The 21,719-nt window shown below is 41.4% G+C and overlaps 1 protein-coding gene across 1 annotated transcript; it reads right to left on the bottom strand.

The window, feature by feature from the left end:
- Positions 1-5,822: 5,822 nt before the first annotated feature.
- Positions 5,823-21,702, bottom strand: mrpl23 (mitochondrial ribosomal protein L23). The gene is made up of 5 exons (NM_001114207.1): positions 21,639-21,702; positions 19,737-19,859; positions 18,685-18,767; positions 17,313-17,386; positions 5,823-6,622 (listed from the first exon to the last, which is right to left on the bottom strand). The coding sequence occupies exons 1-5, from the start codon at positions 21,653-21,655 to the stop codon at positions 6,458-6,460; spliced, it is 462 nt and encodes a 153-aa protein (NP_001107679.1). The 5' UTR covers positions 21,656-21,702; the 3' UTR covers positions 5,823-6,457.
- Positions 21,703-21,719: the final 17 nt, after the last annotated feature.

The raw sequence follows: 21,719 nt of genomic DNA, 5'->3' as shown, positions 1-21,719 counted from the left end.
TTGCCTGCCCCGCCTCTATGCCTGCGGCATAGAGGCGGGGCAGGCAATATATGATTGACAGCTCAGATTTTTAAATGAGTTTATAACAGGTACGGATGATTTAATTTAATTTCTGCCTTCTCTTATTATTCATCTTCTGGTCTCCCTCGTTGCTAGCAGCCACAAGCAGCTTCCTGGAGATCTGCAGCACAAAATGTTTGATTAAAACAAAGACCAACTGCAAATTGTCTTCACATGATGTTCCCCAAGTGTGAATTTCCTACTAACATGTTTTTCTTGCAATGTACTGAAAGAAAAATCCCTATAACCTGCATCAAGTTTTCCAAAATTCTATCCAATAAAGAGCTTGATTTTTCTTTTTTTTTAAAGAGGGAAAAATAGTCACAAGTAACACTATACTGAATCGGCAACTCTAGGGTTAAATAAAACCAGGAAGTGCGTAGAAAATGCACGGACAGTTAGGGTCACTGACACCCTTGATATTCAAAGAGAACGGCTGAGCGGAAACCTGCCTAGTACAGGTATGGGACCCCTTATCCGGAAACCCGTTATCCAGAAAGCTCCAAATTACGGAAAGGCCATCTCCCATAGACTCCATTATAAGCAAATAATTCAAATTTTTAAAAATGATTCCCCTTTTCTCTGTAATAATAAAACAGTACCTGCACTTGATCCCAACTAAGATATAATTACCCCTTATTGGGGGCAGAACAGTCCTATTGGGTTAATTTAATGGTTAAATGATTCCCTTTTCTCTGTAATAATAAAACAGTACCTGTACTTGATCCCAACTAAGATATAATTACCCCTTATTGGGGGCAGAACAGCCCTATTGGGTTTATTTAATGGTTAAATGATTCCCTTTTCTCTGTAATAATAAAACAGTACCTGTACTTGATCCCAACTAAGATATAATTACCCCTTATTGGGGCAGAACAGCCCTATTGGGTTTATTTAATGGTTAAATGATTCCCTTTTCTCTGTAATAATAAAGCAGTACCAGTACTTGATCCCAACTAAGATATAATTACCTCTTATTGGGGGCAGAACAGCCCTATTGGGTTTATTTAATGGTTAAATGATTCCTTTTTCTCTGTAATAATAAAACAGTACCTGTACTTGATCCCAACTAAGATATAATTACCCCTTATTGGGGGCAGAACAGTCCTATTGGGTTTATTTAATGGTTAAATGATTCCCTTTTCTCTGTAATAATAAAACAGTACCTGTACTTGATCCCAACTAAGATATAATTACCCCTTATTGGGGGCAGAACAGCCCTATTGGGTTTATTTAATGGTTAAATGATTCCCTTTTCTCTGTAATAATAAAACAGTACCTGTACTTGATCCCAACTAAGATATAATTACCCCTTATTGGGGCAGAACAGCCCTATTGGGTTTATTTAATGGTTAAATGATTCCCTTTTCTCTGTAATAATAAAGCAGTACCAGTACTTGATCCCAACTAAGATATAATTACCTCTTATTGGGGGCAGAACAGCCCTATTGGGTTTATTTAATGGTTAAATGATTCCTTTTTCTCTGTAATAATAAAACAGTACCTGTACTTGATCCCAACTAAGATATAATTACCCCTTATTGGGGGCAGAACCGTCCTATTGGGTTTATTTAATGGTTAAATGATTCCCTTTTCTCTGTAATAATAAAACAGTACCTGTACTTGATCCCAACTAAGATATAATTACCCCTTATTGGGGGCAGAACAGCCCTATTGGGTTTATTTAATGGTTAAATGATTCCCTTTTCTCTGTAATAATAAAACAGTACCTGTACTTGATCCCAACTAAGATATAATTACCCCTTATTGGGGCAGAACAGCCCTATTGGGTTTATTTAATGGTTAAATGATTCCCTTTTCTCTGTAATAATAAAACAGTACCTGTACTTGATCCCAACTAAGATATAATTACCTCTTATTGGGGGCAGAACAGCCCTATTGGGTTTATTTAATGGTTAAATGATTCCTTTTTCTCTGTAATAATAAAACAGTACCTGTACTTGATCCCAACTAAGATATAATTACCCTTATTGGAGGCAGAACAGCCCTATTGGGTTTATTTAATGGTTAAATGATTCCCTTTTCTCTGTAATAATAAAACAGTACCTGTACTTGATCCCAACTAAGATATAATTACCCCTTATTGGGGGCAGAAGAGACCTATTGGGTTTATTCAATATTTAAATGATTTATCAGTAGACTCAAGTTATGGAGATCCAAATTACAGAAAGATCCCTTATCCGGAAAACCTCACCTTACCTGGTCCTCTCATGTGACACAACTACTGGAAAGTCTCTGATATTATCGGATATTACCTTGTTGAGAAGTGGTGCGTAAGGGTGGCCGCGCATCATTACTGTCTACAACAGGGCTGTCCAACTGGAGGCCCCCAGGCCGGATATGGCCCCCAGTCTGGTCAGTCTTTGTAGACTTCACTATATGACATCATCATTTTAACTTAATCCGGCCCCCTTACATGCTGTACAGGATATAATTGGCCCACGCCTACTACATGTAATAAATTGGACAGCTCTAACTGAAGATGGACACCAAGTACCATACTTGACAGAAGAAGGCAAAGTCCCCTCTTCTGCCCCTAAAATCCATTCTCATTTTACTGAAAATATGGCCCCGTCCTTTAAACATGGCTTGTTTGATTCTTCAGGGAACTGTACGCATTGAAGCCCGGGACAGGAGACCGCACACACAGCCGGCTGCCAGATCTCTTATTACTGAGTAGTGCGCGGGGGCTGCTGCTGCGTTGCTTCAATGCACACCAGTAAAACCACACACTGACTTGTGTTTCATTAGAAAGCAAGCGAGGACATCTGTTGGCCAGGTGTGGTAATGCTGCAGCTGATCTTTCATCCACATGCGGTAAAAACCTTGATACAACGTTGGGGCTCATTTATAAACACTAGACAAAATTGCACCTGGGCAGTAACCTATAGCAACCAATCAGTGGTTAGATTTTTCCAGCCGGCTGCAGGCTGAACAGTGATAGCAATGATCTGATTGGTTACCATGAGTTACTGCCCAGGTGCAATTTTGCCCAGTGTTTATAAATGACCCCCTAGTTGTATTCTCATAAATGCACATCAAGTGATGACAGATGGACCTTGGTAATGATGATCTTCATTAACCCTGGTAGCAAACCCACTTATAAGTCAGGCTTTAGGCCACACGGGGCTGAGAAAAGCCTGACACGAGTGGGGTTGATACCAGAATTTTTATCCCTAGTTCTGATTTATATTGTGGACCCAGCACTTACCCTCCCTAATTAATCATCCTTTGTGATCCAATCCTTATGGCAGTGACCCCCCAAGAAGTGGCTCTTGAGCAACACGTTGCTCCCCAACCCCTTGGATGTTGCTCTCAGTGCCCCCAAACCAGGTAGTTATCATTGAATTCCTGACTTAGGGGCAAGTTTTGGTTGAATAAAAACAAGATTTCCTACCAAATAAAGCCCCTGTAAGCTGATAGTGTGCATAGAGGCTGCCTAATAGCCAATCTTAGCCCTTATTTGGCTCCTCCATGAACTTTTATGGTGCTTGTGTTGCTCTCCAAGTCTTTTTACATTTGACTGTGGCTCACAAGTAAGAAAGGTTGAATACCACTGCCTTATGGAATATGGACTGGATGATAAAAGCAACATGGCAGCAAAGGTAATTGCAGTACATGGAGCAAAGGGAATGGGTACTGCCTAAAGGCTGAATACAAATAAGGTATATTTTCCTCTTGAAAAGCTTGTAGGTGAATGTGATACAGGAACAAGATGGGGATGAGATTAAGTGTATAATACAAGTGTACTTGCAGCTTTATGTGTTGCCTTTAAGAGATATGGACACACAAGCTCATTCCCTTTGGCTCACAGAGATTTCTTTCTCCAGCCGTTTCCCCTAGGCGTCCCTTTTAGTTGGTTTCTGTTACCAGCCCTGTAAAAATAATAATAAAAATGTCAAATTGAATCCATATGGTTTAATAAGAGGCAGCCGGATCTGCAACGAGTTGGCCGGCTGCCCAACCCCATCTCCAAATCCAAACCGCACATAAAATCACGAACACCACCACCCCCAGCACTCACAAACTGTCACCAGAAAATTAAGGGAAGCCCCGTCTGTTCTTTCTGTTTGGGACGAGCAGAATACTCTGCACTCCTAATCTTCCCCTCATTTTCCAGTTAGAGCAAAGCCAGAAGGGAAAGCCTGAATACAGAGGGGGCACAATGCTCATGGCACATTCCCTAGTGAGACCTTCTAATGACTTAACAAGATTTAGACATTGGCATTCTAAGACAAACTGCAACTGTCAGGCTAGGAATGTTTACAGCACTCTGGTTGCTAAGGCTTAATTGCCCTAACAACCAGGCGACAGCTGGAAAGTACAATGTACTGTTTTATTATTATTATTATTAGAGAGAAAAAGGACATTTTTCGGAAAAAAAAAAATTACTTGATTAAAGTACAGTCTATGGGAGATAGACCTTCCTGTTATTCGGAGCTTTCTGGATAATGGGTTTTCCGAATAACAGATCCCATACCTGTATTTGTAATCAACTCCTCAGTTCATTGTAACTTTCCAGCTGCTGCCTGTTTTTTTGGTTGCTAAGGCTTAATTGCTCTAACAACCAGGCAGCAGCTGGAAAGTTACAATGTTATTCGGAAAACCCATTATCCGAATGACAGGAAGGTCTATCTCCCCTAGACTCCATTATAATCAAGTAATTTTTTTTCAAGTTTTTCTTTCAAAAAATGTCCTTTTTATCTGTAATTGTAATAATAATAATAATAATAATAATAATAATAATAAAACAGTACCTTGCACTTGATCCTAGCTAAGTTACAATTAAGGAAGGAAGGTCTATCTCCCATAGACTCCATTATAATCAAGTAATTTTTTTTCAAGTTTTTCTTTCAAAAAATTTCCTTTTTCTCTGTAATTGTAATAATAATAATAATAATAATAATAAAAAAACAGTACCTTGCACTTGATCCTAGCTAAGTTACAATTAAGGAAGGAAGGTCTATCTCCCATAGACTCCATTATAATCAAGTAATTTTTTTCAAAGTTTTTTTTTCAAAAAATGTCCTTTTTCTCTGTAATAATAATAATAATAATAATAAAACAGTACCTTGTACTTGATCCTAGCTAAGATACAATTAATTCTTATTGGAAGTAAAATTATTCTATTGGGTTTAATTAATGTATAGATTATTTTTTAGTAGACAAATCAATTACGGAAAGACCATTTATCCGGAAAACCCCAGGTCTTGAGCATTCTGGATTACAGGTCCCATACCTGTATAAGCAATAAAGAAATAATAATACCAATAAAGTCTTACAACTGATCCATTATTGGATGAAGCAGGTACAGACTGAGATTCTTAATAAGTACACAGAGGCCCAAACAGCCCCCACCAGCCCAATAAATAGTGACTGTCTATGGCATCTTACAGCAGCCCCTCTGGGATTTGCCAGAACCCACAGATTGCCAGTCTGGGCATTGACCTAAAAACCAGTTTTAGTTGCAGGTTGAAAAGAGGCAGAATTATTTTAAATTCTATATAAAAATGAAAGCCGCATATATAAAGTTGATAAGAACTGGGCTGTATTACATAAATTTTTGTGTCCATATACTATTTGTAAGTAAAAACTGGTAGTTAGAAATCACTCATAATAGGAGTTCAGTTGTGGGCACTGGTACGCGCACAGGGGGGTGCAATTTGTTAGACACCCCAATAACCAAAATCATTGTATGGGCATGTAACGGCACACAGGAGAAAGGAAGAGATGCACTAACGCCAGGAAGAAGCCTTTATGGATAGCTGAATATAAAGAGAAAGTGGCCCATAAATTAAAGCTTGTGGAGGCTTCTTTGCTGTAGTTTATACAGTAGTTACATGTTAAAAAAAAATGAAACACCCCTCATTATAAAGAAAACAAAAGAAATAAATGCATTTATTCTGAATTTTTGCCTTCCTCCAGTGGAAAAACAAGCGGAACGGTGTTAGGGATATTCCTGTGTAGATAATGGGAATGGTGGCGAGTGTGGCACATATGCAATAATGTCCCTGGTGTTTGTTGTGTAGATTTTGCCTTACGGTATGTTATTTCCACTGCTATCTGTGTACATGCCTCTTTGTTTTGCTGCTAAAGGCCAACAGACAATGCTGGTCTCCTCTCCACCCTTCCACTTGGACTTTAACAATTCAATTGATATTTCATATGTTTATAAAGTCCACTGTCAACCCATAAATGTTCTACATTGGTTAAGGAGTAATCTTCTGCAGATCCATGGGGAGGCCAGTCTGTGCATAGATTGTACCGGACGGAGAAGTCCAACAGGCTGCATGTTCATCTTGGCCTGGTCGGGTCAGGGAAGCGTCTGGCCATGTAAATCCCCCAAATTGTGAGCATCTGATTTGAATCCAAAAGTCTAAAGTCCAAACCAGTCGTTCAGTCCCCCCCGACGTGGATCATTTTTCTGTCTCTGCTTCTCGTTCTCCATAAATTCCTCCTCCACCTCCTCAAAAGTACCTGACTCTGGAGTCTTGTCCTTCTGAGGGAACAGGTCAGGGAACTGGAAAGTCTGCCCTTGGCCCTAAACAGAGAGAGAGAAGGAAGTGTCAGATTGTTGGGTTCCCCAATGTTTCAATACAAACCTGAACTATAAATTAATATATATAAATGCCTTTAAATAGGACCAAAAAGAACATTTTCTTAAAGATAATCCCACAGCCAATCAACTTGTACTGGCTTTCAAAGAACATTTTGGAAAATTGTTTGGAGCGCTGTCTGCTCACCCTTAGATATCGCCCATAATGTGTTGTATAGGTAGTCTTGGTGCTTGATAGAATGGTGCTCCCACATCAAATATAACAAGCAGTGCACCCATTTTGTAAGAGTTAAGATGGCGGCATAGCATTTTTCATTGATGCCCAAACTGCAGTCTTTCAGCTGCACTTGAATTACAACTCCCAGCAGCCACTGACAGCCAGACACAGCTGGCAGTTTTGCCCTTGGCCCTGCCATCAATAAAACAGCAATGTGCACATACACAGGCCTGGGGAAGTTACTAGTTTACTCAAGAGTTTGGGAAAGAGAAAAACAACACTTTTTACATGTCAGCCAGATTATTAACTTGTCACTGATTAGTAGCCTAGTGGAAATTTCCAGTACAGTTATATGTATAAAATGTGTATGTATATACAGAAAGCTCTCCTGTGGCTCATTTCCTAGATGTATCTGATGGCTCATCAAATAGTTTCTTGATGGCCTGGAAAATTTTCCTTGGACATTGGGGGACTTGTGGGAAAGTGAACTACAGGGTAGGTTTTTTTACAGTGTGAAAGCTGGAGAATTTCCATACTCCAGACCTGTAACCCCAAAGGACAATGACAAAATGCCTTTTTCTCAGGCCTTGCAAACTAACTGACTAACATGAGAAAATATTCCATGAAGTAAGCCCGACTGCATGTCCCCAAGGTCCTTATTGCGGGACTTTGTTGGTTTTGCATAGGTATTGCTAGTTCTTTATCTTACTCATACTTTACAATTAGGGAATATTGACATTGTGCTTCTGCACAGGAAAAATCTGAAACCTCAAAGCCAAGGCTGAAGAAGACACACGGAGCTGCTAGTAGCAGCTATTTTTTCACAGCTACTAAACACCAGAAAATAGCCTGAGAGTTGCCTCTGCTAAAACACACATAGCGACAGCTATCAGTAAATGATCAGCATTGTGTATTTTAGTAGTCACAACAAGTAGCTGCTACTAGTAGCTCAGTGTGTCTTCACCCTAAATCTGGCCATACACGCACCGATACTATCGTATGAAACCTGCGTGTATGGCATGTCGGCTAGTCGACCGATATCGCAGGAAGCTGCTGATATCGGTCGACTCGCCGATCGGCCAGGTTAAAAGATTTTGATCGGGCGCCATAGAAGGTGCCTGACCAAAATCTGCCGTCAGGGCTGAATCGGCAGAAGGAGGTAGAAATCCTATTGTTTCTACCTCCTTATCTGCTGTTTCAGCCCTGACTGTGTGTGGCGGATCTGACGATATTTCGTGCGAAACATCGCCACGTGTGTGGCCACCTTAAAAGATTCTCATTTGATGAGATACTGTTAATAGACAGTGTTAGCCTAATTATAGAGACCCCTCAATGTATCACATGATCTACAAGCAGATCTCAAGGGGGTGAACAATACAGCTCCATGACATAAAGCTTTTTGGGTATTTCTTATTCATTTTGAAAACAATACCTTCAAAAAATGGTGTTTTTTTTTTAAATACAACTCACAATGGAATGCAATGAAGTTTCTCTTTTTATTGTATTATAATGGAGGACAAACATAGCCAGATTTCATTAAATGAGCAGAGCCATGGCCCATTTTGGCCACGTACATGCTGCCCAAATTGGGCAGATCTTATTGTTGGCCTTAGGGCCAATAATCTGATCATCCATTGGGGCCCACAAAGACTTTTTGAATGAGGACTGCATAAATGTTCTAACATCCTCCTTGTCCAATGGAATTTTTAAAACTTGCCCAATTGATATCTACCCAATTTTTGGACAGATAGCAATCAAGTACGCTCATACATGGGCAGATACAGGGACTGAAAGGGCAGAATCTGCAGCATGAATTGACCTTAATACTTATGGCGGTAGATTTAGATATGATCATTTTAGTAATACACACTTGTCTGGATTGTATCACTGTTTCAATTTTACCAGAACTGGGGTTCAGAGTCATTATATCTCTTGAGCCAGGTTAAGCCAAATGAGCAAGTTCTGGCAGAGACACTTGAAGGGAAATTAATGTCTGCACAATACAGGAAACATCTTCTGGGCGACAGTGGAGGCCACTTATTATGTCACATTGGGGGACCCCTTTCCAACAACTGATGTGGTTTGTGCAAGATGAGGAAGATAAGCAGAGACACTGAAATAGAAACAATACAGGCAAAGTCTTCTGAGCGACATTTGGGGTCCCATTTTCAAGCTGTGACCTGTGGTCTGTCAGATGGCCAAGTTGCACAGGGACAGTCAGAGAGAAGCAATACAAGCCATGTATTCTGAGCAACAATGGAGGTCTCCTTTCCAAGAGTTGACCTGTGGTCTGTGCTGAGCATAGCCTGCACCATCATACTTTGCAAGAGCGTCAACCACCAGGAGCCTTCCCGCAAATCAGCAATAAATCGAAACATTGTCTTAACAGTTACCAGCAATGGGAGTAGATGAATAACATGGTAGCACTCACGCTGATGCAAGCAATAAAGGAGAGCGAAAACATATTGTTGTTTGGTTTATTGCAGCGAGAACCGCAGACTACTTGTGTATTATGCTTTCAAAGTGTCATCGTCACTTTCGTATACTGTGTTTTTCTTGTGATTATACATTAACAAAAGAGGTCTGCCTTGAATTCAGATGGTTGCCATATGTCTACATTTAGCAGTACATTGGGGTTGCATTTTATATGCTTGTGGTATGTAATGCTTTGTTCATTATAGTTATAGAAATAATGTGGTATTTTCTTCCTGACATCTTTTTTAAAAGTTGTTTTTGAGGGTTTCTATGCCCCATTAAAATTTTTCTAGGCTTCAATCAATGGTGTTTCCCCTCTAAAGGTGGCCATACACTGGAAGATCGAGGTCGCCAAACAAGCGGATCTTTTCCAGATAGACGATAATGGATTAATCCCATAGTTCGGTCTCAGGCCAACGTGATGAGGACCACATCAACACACCGGTGTGCTTCTTGTCCCAACGCCTGCCCAATAAACATCTGGCTGATTTTCTGCCACATATTGTTCAGGTAGGCCCATCTGAGGGCCCTATACACAGGCCAATAAACTTCCAACTGTGTATGGCTACCTTAATGCAGTAATATTTCATACTTTTCTTTTCAAAGGAGGTGGTATTTCCCAGTTTTATGTCCTGAATGCAAGAATGATGGAGTATAACCTAATGGAATAGTTGGGTAGTCAATGAGGGATAATGGTTGCCATCATTTTTGGGTACTTTCTTAAAATTTGAATACTGAAATCGACTGAAATCGAGTAGCAGGGGTTAAAGGAAAAGAAGTGTCAGACTGCAGGCAAGGAGCTAATGAGGAGGCAAATAAATGCACTGAAACGATTAGGAAACATCAGTACCCTGACGCAGCACAGGAAGCACTCAGCTGACTCAGGACAGTCTTTAACTCAATCCAGGAGTCGTGTCAGTGGTAAACACAGATCAATTTACAACCTAATTCTCACTTTCAAAGCCAAGAAAATTGGAGTTGCAAATCATTTGACTTCCAGGCTGTGAAGTGCAAGAGCTGCTGTCAAGTTGCTCAGAGGGTAGAGGGGTTTGGAGAAAAACAGCCCAAGGGCTAAAGCCAGAAGTGCCAGTTTTTAGAGTGGAGGTCACCTCTGCGGGTGGTTATGATGAGTGCAAAACAGCAGGGGGACAGAGACCATCACAAAAGTACATTTTTTGTGGGATAAACAACATTATGGTGGGTGGAAGAAGAATAGAGCTGGAGTTCCACCCAATTTTTAAAGAAAAACATGCATGTTTTGAGAGAGCAGAGCCAGCATGGTGGGGACCCTAACAATGTGCACTATAGCTTTCCAGTAAACACTTCTATAGAGAGTCAGGGGCCTGACTTAGCCCTCCCTGCCCTCAACATCAACATGTCTTGGCCACTCTGGCGTTCCTTCTTTGGCATGCTACATTGTCAGATATGCCCCCAAAAGGTTGCAGTTTTATGTAGTAAACTAACAGGCGTCCCCCCTCTTGCACCAGCTCTGTTGTGCCATTAATTTCTATTTATGAGACTTGTGTGAGGGTGCTGACTCTCCCTAATGGGCACTGAGCAAATCTTATAAGAGGTATGGATGTAGTGGTGATTGTTCTAACCTTGTTCCTTCTCTGGCTTCTTTCATTTATATCAGGGGTCCCCAAACTATTTTTTACCCGTAAGCCACATTCAAATATAAAAAAAGAGTTAGGAAGCAGCACAAACATGAAAAACTTTATGGTAGTGCCAAATAACGGCTGTAATTGGCTATTTGGTAGCCCTTGTGTGGACTAGCAGCTTATAGGAGGTTCTGTTTGGCAGTACCCTTGGTTTTTATGCAACCAATACTCACCTCCAAGCCAGGAATTCAAACATAAGCATCTGCTTTGTGGCCACTGGGAGCAACATCTAAGTGGTTGGTGAGTAACAATATTGTTCACAAGCCACTGGTTGGGGATCAATGATTTATATACTCTAACAGCGCACCCTTCCATCCCTTGTGCATAAACTTTAAATAAATATATACGTATATATTTACCCAGACACAAGAGCCATGGATCTTGGAAAATAAGCACTTGGCCTTTGATCCCTTGGCTTTATACACTCTACAGCGACTTCTAATTTCTATAGAAATTAGTGACAAATCACGGTCAGAAAAACCTTCACCCCCACCAACTTGAACAGCAATTGTAAAAATAAGGTCAGCTGTAACCAAACGCCTTAGGAAAACAAAAAATGCCCAATTTAAAATGATCTCCATATGTGCCAAATTGTATCACTTCTCATGATCTTAGGAAAAGATCAACCAAGATGTGACAACCCACCCCCCCCACCCCCACACACACAAAGTGTGAATGTAACATGGCAGGGAGAGGGTTGGTTTCAGTTCAGGCAGGTATTTGCTGTTACCCCATTTGTGTAGGTTTTTCCCCCCCACAGTCTAATGGGGTTATATAATAAATATGCAAGGTTGCTACAGGTCTAGTTACCTATAGCAACGAATCAGCAGGCATTTACACGTAAGTGTACATTTGTGCGTCAGTGATAGGGAAATTACACTGTAAGTTCTACAGGGCAGGGACTGATGTGAGTGGTTGAACATTCCCTTCATCAAGAGGTAATATAGACATCAAGCCTTCGTTCAATTGCAAGCGCAATGTTTTTTTAAAATCATTACAAAACCCCTTTCTTTTTTGTCCCATTAATGTCAGCACTATATAATTACGTATACCAAACCCTTAATAAACCCAAGGTGCCTGCTATTTGAAGCAGTGTAAAATACAGTTCTTTTAAGACTTATTAATGTGGCCTAAGGATTGCGGAAGGGAAATGATTTAACTAAACAATGTTACGGCCTTTTATCAAGTGGAGAACCGTGACTTGGCACATGGAAAAGATTCTTCATACAACTGCGGGACGCCGGGGGCACTTTTAGAACGCAAGTTATGGAGCATTTACATGAAGACTGTATTATAGAAGGGGAAGCATACGTACTGTGTTAAAGAAACAGCTTCCCAAGGTTTCAATATGCAGCCCATAAGGGCACTCTAAGAGCTACTAAGAGATGGTTTTAGATCTATGGCACAAGGAGCAGTCAAAATGGCCACGTCTACCTGTTAGTGCTCCTGACATAAAGGAATGAAAAGTGCAATACTGAAAGCACAGGGAGTGGTCAAAGGATTGTCCTGCCACCATTGCATGTGCGTATTTAAAGCCATAAAAGGCAGAGAAGGGCACTAGGTCACTCCTGAGGGCAGTGGTGGAGAATACCCCTGTGCCGATAAACTTACAGTCCCACAATAGCAAACCATGGGCTCAGATGTAATAGTGCTGCTGTGGTACCCTCCACTGTACCGACTGCCTCCTTTATTAGGCCCACCTTGGGCCTATGTCATCACCACTTGAAATAAAGGTGGCCATACACGTAGCAATAACGATTTTGTGGTTGCACAAAAGTTTGTTCCCACCCTTCACTGAATCGTCAGATACGGAGATAGAAACAATGGAAATTCTACCTTCACCTGCGGATTCAGCCCTGAACGTATATTTTGCTCGGGCACCCGATCAAAATCTTTTAACCTGCCAAATCGACAAGACAACGATATCGCCAGCCTTTTGCGAAATCGGGTTGCCTTTTCGAGCCGCCATACACGCCCCCGAATATCATACGAAACAAGGTTTTGTCCGATAGTATTGGTGCGTGTATGGCCGGCTTAAGAACAGTGGATAAGACTTGCTGGGCACCAGTTCAAAAAATATACAGTACATGACATACTGTTACAAGAGGACACCACAAATCAAAAGGCTGTGCAGCTGAGGCCTTAGCTCTCACCTTTAGTGTTAATCTCTAACTCACCAGATACATCTTTAAAGGGAAAGTTCGCCAGAGAATTAACTTTTAGTATGATGCAAACACAGATATACTGATGCAGTTGGGGTTTTAACTTCTGACCTTGTCATTCAGGTTTCTTTTTGTTTCCTCTTTAAACCTTAAATTCAAATCTCTGACCAGTAGCTAGGGAAAGTGGAACTTAGCAACCAGATAACAGTTTACAGTCCAAGCTGTTGGAGATGCAGAGCAAAAAGGTTCAGGCTCGGGAACAATGAAGACATACTGGAGATTGCTTCAGAATAACAGACTACATCATACAAATATTGCAGGTTAAGTGGACTCTCCCTTAAGAACACTACAAAGCTGCTACCAAAGCCTCTTTATACAGAAGCTAACTGCACTAAACTGCTGCACAGCGGAGGAAAACAACAAAAAGCAGCAAACATTGTGGCTCAGGATCTGTCACAAACGTCGGCCCATCTGCAGCTTTGCTAGGTCCTGCCAGAATATTCCAATTCTTTTCTATACCGGCCTATTGAGAAGCACTAGAATGTAAGATAAACAAAGACAGTTGTAGCGTGCTTAGTGCAGATGCAATACAAACTGGAACAGGAAAAGTTTAATGCTAGATGTAAACAGCACTAGGCCAAGGATAAATAATACTTGTAAACTGTGAGGAAAGCAAACAAAAGGAGAAGTGTCCTGACGTAAAAGTTCAGTATGCCAGGGATGAGACGTTGCCAAGAAATTCCCTGCCCAACACCGAATATGCCTGCAAGTTACATGGAAGTAATAATGCCGGGCCCGGCCACATAGTATGCGACAGCGCCTCACTGTGACAGTTTTGTGGACATTCACAGAGGCCAGTTTGTTGCAATGTTTTTCATTCCTGGAATGCATTTCTCCCCGAGTGTGTGCTAGACTGCAGCTACCTAGGGGCACAATATCATTAGCACGGATACTGCAACCATATATGTGCAGTAAAAAATAAAAGTGCCATATATACATAGGCAGGGATGCACAAATCCAGGATTCAGTTCGGTATTTGGCCAAGATTCTGCCTTTTTCAGCAGGATTTGGATTCAGCTGAATCCATGGTCCTGGCCAAACCGAATTCTTAAAATTATGTGACTTTTTGTCACAAAAACAACAAATGCTGAAATTTTTTTGAGGTTCTTTTTACACCTTCTATACCGAGGATTCAGATTAGGTTTGGTATTCGGCCGAATCTTCAATCCGAATCACAAAGGATTCAGGGTTCAGCCAAATCCCAAAATAGTGGATCCCTATACAAAGGGTTTACAGTCACTATTTCTTCTGCCAATGTAGCCTAATATATATACATATTAGTACAACAGTCCTTATATGAGAAGCCCATCTCTATTACTGAATGGCATGGTCTGATTAACACAGAAGATTGTACTAGCCGCTCATCCACAGACAACATAATTTGCCTATAGGCTGTAAACTTCCTATGGATTTTTTTGGCTTTAGCCTGTCCAACAGCTCCCCACACGCCTCTGAATGACAGTATTTAAAGGGGTTGTTCACCCTTAAATTAACTTTACTATGATTGAGACAATGATATTCTGAGACAATTTGCAATTGGTTTTCATGTTTTATTATTTATGCTTTTTTCAGTTATAAAGCTTTTTATTCAGCAGCTATCTGGTTGCTAGGGTCGTGTATACCTTAGCAACCAGACAGTGGTTTGAATGGAGACCGGAATATGAATAGGAGGGGGGCTGAAAAAGAAATATAAGAAGTATAAAAATATAAGTGTGTGTAAGCTCACAGAGCAAAGTTTTTTTTTTTTTTGTTTTTTTTTTAACAGCCAGGGGTCAGTGACCCCCATATAAAAGCTGAAAAGGAAGGCAAATAATACAAAAACTTTAACAAATACATAATGAAAACCAATTGAAAAATGCTAGGAATAGGACATTCTATTACAGGTATGGGACCTGTTATCCAGAATGCTCAGGACCTGGGGTTTTCCGGATAAGGGATCTTTCCGTAATTTGGATCTCCATAACTTAAGCCTGCTAAAAATCATATAAATATTAAATAAACCCAATAGGATTGTTTTGCCTCCATTAAGTATTAATTATATCTTAGTTGGGTTCAAGTACAGGTACTGTTTTATTATTACAGAGAAAAGGGAATCATTTAACCATTAAATAAACCCAATAGGGCTGTTCTGCCCCCAATAAGGGGTAATTATATCTTAGTTGGGATCAAGTACAGGTACTGTTTTATTATTACAGAGAAAAGGGAATCATTTAACCATTAAATAAACCCAATAGGGCTGTTCTGCCCCCAATAAGGGGTAATTATATCTTAGTTGGGATCAAGTACAAGGTACTGTTTTATTATTACAGAGAAAAATCAGTTTTAAAAATGATTTTCTTATAATGGAGTCTATGGGAGATGGCCATAATTCAGAACTTTATGGATAATGGGTTTCCGGATAAGGGATCCCATACCTGTTCATATTAAAAGGTGAACCACCCCTTTAATATAATCTGGCCTTCTAACATATTGTTACATCTTAAGGTGCCCATACACGGGCCGATTGTAGCTGCCGATAACTGTCCCTTGGAACGATTCGGCAGCTTATCGGCCCGTGTAGGGGCAGGAGCGAGGGGCATGCCTGACCGATATCTGGCCAAACGACTGAATTAGCCTACATGTTCCCCGATATCACCCACCTGTTGGTGGGGATATCAGGTAAAGATCCGCTCACTTGGCGACCTCGCCAAGCGAGCGAATCTTGACGTGTATGGATACCTTTACAAATAACCAGGTATATTTATAAAGTCAGACAGCAATGAGATAGAACAGGATCTGCTGCTTACTCCCAAGAGCACCTCAGGGTAGCTAATGGTCATTCTTCCCTAGAACAACAAGGTGCCACCCATGGTTAAGTATCACAGCAACACTGCATAAAGGAAACATAACTAAATTTTAGAAATCAAGAACTTTTTCTATATCTAGCACTGCTCCATTGCAGCCCTTTAGGAGATAAATGGCATTTAATTGAAAGCTCTGGCAATCAGGGCCTCTTTGCCTCCTGTATCCATCGGTACTGTTTATATTTTGTATGTTTGATGTATATACCCTTCTGTTGTACAGCCACGTGGAGTATGTTGGTGCTATCTGCTTTATATATGGCAAAGGTGTCCAAATTTTCACTTCTTTAGTGAAGGTATTCCATGCAGTCAACTGCCTTGTCAGTGCTGTTATAGCACCAAGGAAAAAATGATGCTACAAGTATAGGCAAACCATTAAGGGGAACTCTGGCTTCCGAAAACAAAATTTGTTATAGAGCCTAACACAACACAGGAACCCCTAACATACCGATCACTAATCTGTTCCTTCAAAAAGTATGAATAAATACCATTTTTATAAGCTGAAATCCAGCTGCAAAATTATCTTTCTTCTCTTTCTGTATCATTTGAAATCCTGGCAGGGGAGGAGGGACTAAAACATTTGTAACAATTTCTCCACAGCTTACAGAGAGCATGCAGGAACTACATAACCCACAACACATCACACTGTAATGTTCCTTTGCCTATGGACATCATGTGTGCAGGGAATTGTGGGATTGGGAGGATGCAGGCTGAGGAAAGTTGACTACTATTACATTTTATCTGAGTGTCAAAGTAGTTGGCCAGATCAGCAGGAGAACAGGGGGCAGGGTTTAGGGAACTTTTCCAAACCATATTATTACATTTAAAAAAAAAATGCTTCATATTTTTTAACAGATGTATATTTGAAAGTTGCTTAAAATTATGTTTACTTTTCACAAAGCTTAAGTTGTGTTTGGGTGTTCTCTTTTAAAAATAATAAATAGCTGGAAGCATTCAGGAGGAGGAGCTAATGAGGTGTTGTCAATCGGATCAGAGTGTAGTCAGACAAATAAATCATTATTAAGGGCAAAAGAAGCACAGCCAATCTTATGGATTTTATGGAAATTGTATGAAATACATGTGTGCCTGAATTCTAAGAAGAATAAAGAAGCACTATTTATGTGTTCTATTTCTAATGATGGTAAATTCATTTATGGTTAATTAGCAACGACGGTTTAGAAAAAGTAAAGAAAATAAATGTTACCAATCGCAGGGCATCAAGTGCAAACTGATGGTGGGAGGCATTAGCATAGTACTTACCAGCTGCACGTATGCCACCTTGTAATCTGGGCGCTTGACTCGCTGATTCAAATGGTTCCTTTTCCTGTTGCTACCTAGATGACAGGAGATATAGGCATGTTTTATACATTTGAATTAAAAATACAGACTTGCAACACCCAAGGCTGAATAACCCATACCAAACAGGCAGCAGGGAGCTTTCATTAGTTAGGTTTCATCAGAATATTGAAGAATATTGATAGGAAAAATATTCTTCGCTGTGACTGTGAACTGGAGCTAACTTTTGCCCATCTTACTATAATTCCCATATTCCTTGTTGGTACGTGTGATAGATTGGTGTTAAAAAAAAATGAACAACAATTTACCTGAGGGATGCAGAACTTGTTTGGAATGCAAAACTAAGACTTCCTGCATTGTATGTGTAGCCACAGACCTCTGTGCTCCTTTTTGAAGATCAAAGACCTGCGGTATGCCCCTTGGATCAAGTCCTGCCTACGTTTGGTAGAGCTTGATCTAATAGGGGTGGGGGGGTAGTTGGCAAACAGGCATCCCCCCACCCGCCCCCTAACTTGTGTGTTATTCAGAATTACAAGTTCACCCAGGGGTGCAAGTGAGCACAAAGGGGCACACACTTAGGGCTCTGGTACACGGGGAGATTAGTCGCCCGCGGCAAAACTCCCTGCTCGCGGGCGACTAATCTCCCCGAGTTGCCTTCCCCCTGCCATCCCACCGGCGAACATGTAAGTCGCCGGCGGGATGGCAGACGCGGCGGCGCGATTTCGCGCAAATCGCCGAAAAAGACTCGCGAGGCTTTTTCGGCGATTTCCCAAAATCGCCCCGCCGCGTCTGCCATCCCGCCGGCGACTTACATGTTCGCCGTTGGGATGGCAGGGGGAAGGCAACTTGGGGAGATTAGTCGCCCGCGAGCAGGGAGTTTTGCCGCGGGCGACTAATCTCCCCGTGTACCAGAGCCCTTAAGGTGGCCATACACGTTACAATTACGGTCTTTCCCATGACTATTGGCCGCAAGAAAGATTGTTGTCCATGCTGAGCTGAATCGTTAGATATGCAGGTGAATTCTTACCCCTATCTAACAATTTAACATTAACATTTGCAGTCCTGCAGCTCGATGAGGCGACCAATAACCAAGGCTTTTTCCAATATCAGTCACCACACCTCCCACTGTACATGCACCAATTATCATACAAAATTTGGTTTGTACAATAATATCGGTGTGTGTAAGGCCACCTTTAGTGCTCTAGCAGCTTCTCCCTAGGGTAAAGTAAATCAGTCCTAGTATATCATATTTGCTTCTTCCCTTCTAACGAGACAAAGAAATAGTAAATAAAGTAACTTGTTGTTAAATCAATGGCCCTAAAGCTCAATGCCTTACCGTACTGAATGCGGGTGCGTACAGTAGCTACAGGCACACTGTAAATACTCTGGAGGTAATTCTGCACATCTGCTTTGGTCATCCTGGGATAAGAAAAAAAAACATTAACAGCATAAAAGAATCCAAACATTGTATTTGCACAGGATTGTGAGACAATGTTAGTTGGTTGTCCATGTGTGCGGATATAATTTACTATGCCTGATCAGCTGCCAGTTTGATTGGCCAATGTTTGACCATAATAACAAAGGGAGGTAGATGTCTATGTCCTTATGTACTGATAAGGATACATTACAAAACTGAACGAAAGTTCCCCTTTAATTTCACTTTTAGTATGGTACAGGTGGACTATTGTTAGCAACAGTACAAATGGGCTTCATTTTTCATATAATTATATAAAACTTTTGTTTTTTTGTGGGGCTGCATATTTCTTTTTCGATTGAGATTCATGGGGGTCCTTACAAATTGGCAATGCCCTATTTTATATGCTGAAGTTATTGAACCACCCCTAAAGGTTCAACATCTCTATAGCAGAAATGATCCAATATGTCAAAGTTGTCACAGGGGGTCACCATCTTGGATTCTATTAGAAGTGTCTGCGACACTGCACATGCTCAGTGTGCTCTGAGCAGCTGCTAAGATGCTAAGCTTAGGAGTGGTGGCAAATTATCAAGCAGAAAAATGTAGAGTCATAGAGGGTGATGCTACAGGGCTGGATATTAATTTTTGATGCTAACTGCACTCGTTTCAGAGTTGCCATGCAGAAATAATCTGTATTATTTTCTACTCAGTCTTATATTATGACATTTATATTCTATGTATACAGTATATTGTGAGTGGGTCCCTAAGCTCAGGTGAGTGACAGCAGCACAGAGCATATGCAGTGAATCAGCAGAAAAGAAGATGGGGGGCTACTGGGGGCATCTTTGGGGGCTCAGATCTGCCCTGCTAAAGGGCCGGGGTTACCTTGGACTGGTACAGAAGCCTAAAACATAATTATAACATATCTACCCTATTTCTTTGGTTAGGCTTTAGTTAGATAGTGTTAAACTCACTCCAGAGGGATTCGGAACTGCGCGGTGTCTGGTGGCTGCTCTCTGCCAGGCCTCACTAAAGTCATCTGAAAGTTGGTTCGAAACACGCGGAGCTGCGGGTTACCCAGCTGGTACAGTGGATATCTGAGGGGGAAAAAAAAAACATTTAATAAGGCTTTTAAAGGAACAGTAACACCAAAAATTGAAAGAGCTTTAAAGTAATTAAAATATAACGTACTGTTGCCCTGCACTGGTAAAACTGGTGTGTTTTCTACAGGAACACTACTATAGTTTATATAATAAGCTGCTGTGTAGCCATGGGGGCAGCCATTCAAGCTGGAAAAAAGGCACAGGTTACATAGCAGATAACAGATAAGCTCTGTAGAATATAATAGTGTTCTATCTGTTATCTGCTATGTGCCTGTGCCTTTTCTCCATTGAATGGCTGCCCCCGGGGCTACACAGCAGCTTATTAAATAAACTATAGTAGGGTTTCTGTAGCAAACACCCCAGCTGTACCAGTGCAGGAATGGCTGCCCCCGGGGCTACACAGCGGGGTATTTATATAAACTATAGTAGGGTTCCTGTAGCAAACACCCCAGCTGTACCAGTGCAGGAAAGGCTGCCCCCGGGGCTACACAGCGGGGTATTTATATAAACTATAGTAGAGTTTCTGTAGCAAACACCCCAGCTGTACCAGTGCAGGAATGGCTGCCCCCGGGGCTACAGAGCGGGGTATTTATATAAACTTTAGTAGAGTTTCTGTAGCAAACACCCCAGCTGTACCAGTGCAGGAATGGCTGCCCCCATGGCTACACAGCGGGGTATTTATATAAACTATAGTAGGGTTTCTGTAGCAAACACCCCAGCTGTACCAGTGCAGGAACGGCTGCTCCCGGGGCTACACAGCGGGGTATTTATTTAAACTATAGTAGGGTTTCTGTAGCAAACACCCCAGCTGTACCGGTGCAGGAATGGCTGCCCCCGGGGCTACACAGCGGGGTATTTATATAAACTATAGTAGGGTTTCTGTAGCAAACACCCCAGCTGTACCAGTGCAGGAATGGCTGCCCCCGGGGCTACACAGCGGGGTATTTATATAAACTATAGTAGGGTTTGTGTAGCAAACACCCCAGCTGTACCAGTGCAGGAATGGCTGCCCCCATACTACACAGCAGGGTATTTATATAAACTATAGTAGGGTTTCTGTAGCAAACACCCCAGCTGTACCAGTGCAGGAATGGCTGCCCCCGGGGCTACACAGCGGGGTATTTATATAAACTATAGTAGGGTTTCTGTAGCAAACACCCCAGCTGTACCAGTGCAGGAATGGCTGCCCCCATACTACACAGCAGGGTATTTATATAAACTATAGTAGGGTTTCTGTAGCAAACACCCCAGCTGTACCAGTGCAGGAATGGCTGCCCCCGGGGCTACACAGCGGGGTATTTATATAAACTATAGTAGCCTTCTGAAGCAAATACACAACTTTTACCAGTGCAGAGCAACAGTACGTGATATTTTAATTACTTTTATACACTTTCATTTTATGGGTTTACTGTTCCTTTTGTGGTGAAAGGCTCCATTATTGCTTCTTGGTAGTGATGTTTACATTACTCTAGGCAACACATGGCACTGCACACATGGTGATGTGATCATAGGCCACCAACCAGAATTTATACTCTGAGGCGGATGTAGAACTACATCTCCCAGAATCCCCCACACACCCTGCAGACAGAAGATTCTAGAGCCCTTTCTCTTAAGCTTGGGACCCTAGGACCCCTGAACTGCAAGTCCCAGCATGCTTTTTAGCCCGTATATATTTGTATCTTGAAGAGTGAAGGGCTGGTAGCTTTAAAACAACACCAACTGAGGCTCACAGCGAAGGGAACACACATACGAGCACTGCCATTCAATACTCACATCACCTTCCTTGCCATCTCTGCCGTGTCCTACTCGCAACCTGTCACTGAAACTGAGGGCAAACAGTGGTAGCAGTAAGCT

The sequence above is a fragment of the Xenopus tropicalis genome, chromosome 4, assembly GCF_000004195.4.
Source record: "Xenopus tropicalis strain Nigerian chromosome 4, UCB_Xtro_10.0, whole genome shotgun sequence".
NCBI lineage: Eukaryota > Metazoa > Chordata > Amphibia > Anura > Pipidae > Xenopus > Xenopus tropicalis.
The sequence above is the reverse complement of the archived record's forward strand: the minus strand, read 5'-3'. Positions and strand labels throughout refer to the sequence as shown.